At 51.5% G+C, this 5,487-nt stretch overlaps 1 protein-coding gene across 1 annotated transcript; it reads left to right on the top strand.

Annotated features, from left to right (window-relative positions):
• Window positions 1-4,277: 4,277 nt before the first annotated feature.
• Window positions 4,278-5,216, top strand: LOC309683966 (olfactory receptor 14C36-like; the record flags this gene model as incomplete). The annotated part of the gene is made up of 1 exon (XM_082499933.1): window positions 4,278-5,216. One exon carries the CDS (start codon window positions 4,278-4,280, stop codon window positions 5,214-5,216), a length of 939 nt encoding a protein of 312 aa, XP_082356059.1.
• Between the last annotated feature and the right edge of the window lie 271 nt (window positions 5,217-5,487).

The following is a 5,487-nucleotide window of genomic DNA, read 5'->3' as shown; positions in this document are numbered from 1 at the left end:
CTTTCTTGTTGCCCTTCATATCCCTTCCCAGATGAAACAGGAGCATGTTCCCCATGGGAGCATGGCTGTGATCATCTGAAGAAAGCCTTAATCTTCCTCAATCATCTTCTGTAATGTTCCTGATTCCTTTGAGAAGACACCCACTACCTCACCCATGTGTCTCTGCCCACTAACTCATTTCTTCTCAGCTAACTCATCACCTCTCCCCAGGCAGAGATCCAGACATTCCCACTGCTCTCTCCCATGACCTGTTAGGAATAGGTCCAGAGGAGGCCACGAAGATGATGAGAGGGCTGGAGCACCTCTCCTTTGAAAACAGGCTGAGAGAGTTAGGAGAAAGCTGGAGAGGGACTTTTTACAAGGGCATGTAGTGATAGGACGAGGGGGAATGGCTTCAAACTGGAAAAGGTGAGATTTGGAATAAATATTAAGAAGAAAATTTTCACATTGAGGGTGGTGAGGCACTGGAACAAATTACTCAGGGAAGTTTTGGAGGCCCCATCCCTGGAGGTTCTCAAGGTTGGACAGGGTTTTGAGCTTCCTGCTCTAGTGGGAGGTGTCCCTGCCCATGGCAGGGATATTGGAACTACATGATCTTTGACAAAGTCCTCAGAAGAGGTTTTCAGGATTCTGTTGGACAAAGTGAATTGAAGGATCTTGGGGTGAAGTCAAGGTTGACTCTGTTGTGAGCAGCAGGCTGATCTAGAGACATCCCAAACTCCCTCCCAACTTGAACAGTTCTGTGATAAACCTGTCATCTCTGATAATGGCTACTGTGGTTCCTGCAGCCATTAATTCCTCATCTGCATGTGAGTTAGCACCAACCATGGTGCCCCAGAGCCAGACCGTCACAGTGGTGTCCTGTTGCCACCAGGGCCTGAACCATCGTCAGCTCAGTGTTTCACTGTGGGTGACTGCTTGTTCAGACAGAACAGGCTGTCCCTACAGCCTGCAACAGCTGTGCATTGCAACAAGGTGACCAATGAGAGCGACACAGAACGTGATGGCATGAGGGTGATGATATTCCAACATCCCTGAAGTCCCTTGCTTGTAAATCCAGTGGGATTGGAAGAGCCCTAAATGTCTCAGGCATGCATTGGTAAGGTTGACCTTGTCAGTAGGACAGGCTGAAAGAGCTGAAGTTGTTCAATTGTGAGATTAGGGGGCTTTAACAAGAACGTAAAATTACTACCTCCTACCACTACCAGGAGGTCACCAAGGAGGCAGATCCAGGTTCTTCCCTGTTGTGTGTGAGGAAACACTGTTTACCCATGAAGAGAGTGAAGCACTGGAGCAGGTTGGCCAGTGACGTTGTGCTGTGTCGTTCCTTGGCAGGTTTTAAAGCCAACATGAATAAATCCCTGAGCAACCTGGTGTAATCTAATAGCTGCCCTTGCTGTGAGATGGACATTGGCCTAGAGAGCTTCTGCGGTCCCTTCAACATGAGTGACTGCACATGTCATTCCACCACAGGTCTTCTCTTCACCATGGTAGGGAAAGTACTCAGACTCTCCAAGACCCTGGAAGTAAGGCAGACATAGGTTTGGTCAGGTCATCTGGGACATTCTTCTCTCAAACAAGTACATGCTGCTCACATCCAGAGCTTCTTGGAAGGTACCCCCAAAACAGCCTTGATCTAGTCCTTAGCTTCACCTGCCATTTCCTTTCTCCCTCTTTTCTTCCCTTTGATCCTTCTTGTACTTTCCAGTACAAACAGCCCACCTCTGTTTGCTCTTTCCTCACTGGCCCTGGCTTTGCTTGCTTTGCAGCTGTTTCTGAGATGGTCACTATGGATAATCCTAACTTGGAAAGAAGTTGCACTAAAGTAGCACCACCTGTTAGTATTTGTAGTGCCCTGCAACTCCCTGGGTTGTTACCTTGTGAGGGACACCACCATCAGGGTGACAAACTGCACATTAAAGTTGGCAGCTGACAAAAGGGAGCTTCAGTCAAGTGGGGGCTTGAGAAACTCTGGGATTTGGGCAACAGAAAACCTTTGAAATTTTACACAGATAAGAGGCCAGTGGTGCATCAGGGGGAAGATTAATACAGTAGAGGAGGGCATCCTGGGACCTGCCTGGCTGAGTAGGCACCCTGAGGAGAAGGGCCTGGGCACCACCAGGGGTTCCATAGGAGCCGGTAGGGCATGCTCACCATGAACAGGGCCAGGTGTATGTGGAGCTGCCTTGGGAGGAGTGTGGGTCACCCACAGCAGGGGAGCTATCATCCTGCTCCGCTGAAACCTCATGTGGCCACCTCTGGACTAGCGTGGTCCTCTTTGGGAATTCCTGTTCTAGATGAGTGGGGAGGAATGAAGAGTGTCCAGAGGAGGTCTGCCAATACGGGATTCATGGTCTCAAGCACATGCCCCATTTGGGGAGGCTGAGGGTCCTGAGCTCCTTCAGCGTGGTGAAGTAGAGGCTCAGAGCATCACCGTCACAACCCGTAACTGCTTGAAGGGGGTTTTCAGAGATGGTGGAGCTTTTCTTCGAGGTGGTCAAAAAGCAGGAGAGAGGAAGAATGCCACAAAGTGTGGCTTGGGAGGTTGAGACTAGAAAAGAAGAGAAGGAAATGTACTGCAAGGGCAGTGCTGTGGAACAATCAGGCAGCCAGAGTGGGGCAGGACCAAGCCATGGCTTTCTCTTTCAAGGAACAGCCAGAGAGGATGAAGATATATCAGTAACTGAGATTTTGAGATGAAAATGAAAGACAATTGAGAGCCTTCAAAGAAAGAAGGGGGCACTGAAAGCCCCCACCAGACATGATCTCTTCTTCACCATGGCTATGGCTACTGTCTCTGCCACCAAATCCTACCAGAAGGTACCTTAACCTTATTCGGTAAGGCCTCATTTACTCCTTGCCCCACCCAGAAGTCTCACGCCATACTCCTGCCCTCAGCATTGCACGTCCCCACACCACACTGCCCCAGGAAGAGCCCTGAGCATGGGGTGAGGGACGAGATCTCCTTTCCCAGGGGCTGCAGGTCCGAGCGTGGCCCTTTGGCTCAATGTAACACATTCAGGTTTCCTTATCATCAGAGCCACCTTTAATTTTCCTTTCCCTGTCTGTCGTTATTGACTCCAGTGTTGTGCTCCAACGAGCCCCTGGGGAGGCTTTGTTGGTAATGGTCCTCAGTGGGACCATTAACACTCCAAGAAAGTGTTGGTTTTGCAGATGACATCGAAGTTCTGTTTCTTGAGAAGTTTCTTGTACTTCATCTCAGTGTCTGAGGTTCATGGACTCCATGCCAAACCCACCAGGGGGGTCATTAAAATGCCTTGGGCTGGTGCTGTGCTGCTGAGCTGGGCCGGGCTCTTGGGACAGAGGGAGCACTTGGTGAGTTGGTGCTGCTGCAGAGAGACAGCTCTGCCCAGGAGCAGCTCCTCTGCAAAGCGCAGCAGGGCTGAGGGAACAGCTTCAGGCACGACGATGAGATGAGCAATGCAGAGAGAGCTTAAAGGCAGTTGTGAGTGGAGGACAGCTGAGAGCTCACTGTGGGAGAAAGCTTCACAGCCCTCTGCACGGTAAGTCTCGGGCTGCAGGGCACTGCCACCGCAGTGTATAGGAGGATAAGGGTGTTCTTCAGAGGAGGGTTTCCCTGCAGCACTGTCAGAGGAGCAGGACTGTGTTTGTCCAATGGATGACTGCAGGGGTGTGCAGGTGGGTGTGCAGCCAGGGGTGCCCAGGGCTGTCCTTCAGAGCTGGGTCCCTGTGCACCAGGGGGGTGTGTGCCTGCCCAGTGAGCTTCTGCCCTCAAGGATGTGGCATCCAGGGCAGCAGCTGCCTCATCTGTGGCCAGAGCTCGGGCAGAAGAGACTCTCCTGAGCGCACCTCTGTCCATCCCCGGCCTTGCCTGCCTTGGCAGAACCATTGGGCCATTTCTTTTTGCTTCTCCACCCATTCCTGCTGTTGCTCTTGTTGTCAGGTTCTCTGGGATGGGTCTGCAGCAGCAGCTCAGTGATTGACCCTGCAGGTCCTGCCATGCTGATGTGTCCATGGTGCCCCAGCCCCCTTCTCACCTGTGGGTCTCTCGGTAATGCAGTCCATGGGGTGGGGACAAAGCTGACATTTCGCAAAGGACACCCCATCTTCTGGGCGTCCAACTGGGGAGTGGAGGTTGAAGATCTACACTTTGAAACCTGGATTCCTCTGATCTCTCTGTGATCATCCTACAGAGCTTACTGTAACATATGGAACAGGCTCTGCTCAGAGGTGTCTATCCTAACTCCTCACTGACTTTTCCTCCTTCAACAGGCCCCTCTGTTCAGGGGGAACAAATGTTCAACAGCAGCTCCATCACTGAGTTCCTCCTGCTGGCATTTGCAGACACACGGGAGCTGCAGCTCTTGCACTTCTGGCTCTTCCTGGGCATCTACCTGGCTGCCCTCCTGGGCAACGGCCTCATCATCACTGCCATCGCCTGCGACCACCGCCTCCGCACCGCCATGTACTTCTTCCTCCTCAACCTCTCCCTCCTCGACCTGGGCTCCATCTCTGTCACTGTCCCCAAAGCCATGGCCAATTCCCTATGGGACACCAGAGACATCTCCTATGGGGGATGTGCTGTACAGGTCTTTCTGCTTGTCTTCTTGATTGGAGCAGAGTTTTATCTTCTCACCCTCATGGCCTATGACCGCTACGTGGCCATCTGCAAACCCCTGCACTATGGCACCCTCTTGGGCAGCAGAGCTTGTGTCCACATGGCAGCAGCTGCCTGGGGCAGTGGGTTTGTTCATGGTGTGCTGCACACGGCCAACACATTTTCCATACCACTCTGCCAGGGCAATGCCTTGGACCAGTTCTTCTGTGAAATCCCCCAGATCCTCAAGCTCTCCTGCACAGACATAGTCTATCTCAGGAAATCTGGGCATCTTGTACTTAGTGCTAGTTTATTCTCTGTGTGTTTTGTTTTCATTTTGGTCTCCTATGTGCAGATATTCAGGGTTGTGCTGAGGATGCCCTCGGAGCAGGGGAGGCACAAAGCTTTTTCCACGTGCCTCCCTCACCTGGCTGTTGTCTCCCTCTTTATCAGCACTTCATTTTTTGCTTACCTGAAGCCCCCCTCTATCTCCACACCATCCCTGGATCTGGTGATGGCCGTTGTGTACTCTGTGGTGCCTCCAGCAGTGAACCCTCTCATCTACAGCATGAGGTACCAGGAGCTCAAGGATGCCCTGAGGAGACTGATCCAAAGGATCTTCCACCACCAACAGTAATTCTCTTCCCCTTCTCTGTGTAGTACCTGGAAAGTATTTTAGGAAGACCTCTGTATTCCTTTTCTCAGATAATTATTCTTAGAGGTAATTGTTTGGGATCACAGCACTTCCCTTGATGCTCTGTCCTGTCATGTGTGATCCTTGAAGAAGTGTGTGTCACCTCTTGCCTCCCTAATAGCATCTCTTCAAAAAAAGTGGTGTCCTGAGTGTGGTGCCTGAAGGTTGGGCTCTCCTCATATATTTGCTGTTAAAACCAAACCCAAGGAAATGG

The sequence above is a fragment of the Vanellus vanellus genome, assembly GCF_965231255.1.
Source record: "Vanellus vanellus genome assembly, contig: HAP1_SCAFFOLD_35, whole genome shotgun sequence".
In the NCBI taxonomy this organism is placed as follows: domain Eukaryota; kingdom Metazoa; phylum Chordata; class Aves; order Charadriiformes; family Charadriidae; genus Vanellus; species Vanellus vanellus.
Note: the sequence above shows the minus strand (reverse complement) of the source record. Positions and strands in the feature narration are given on the sequence as shown.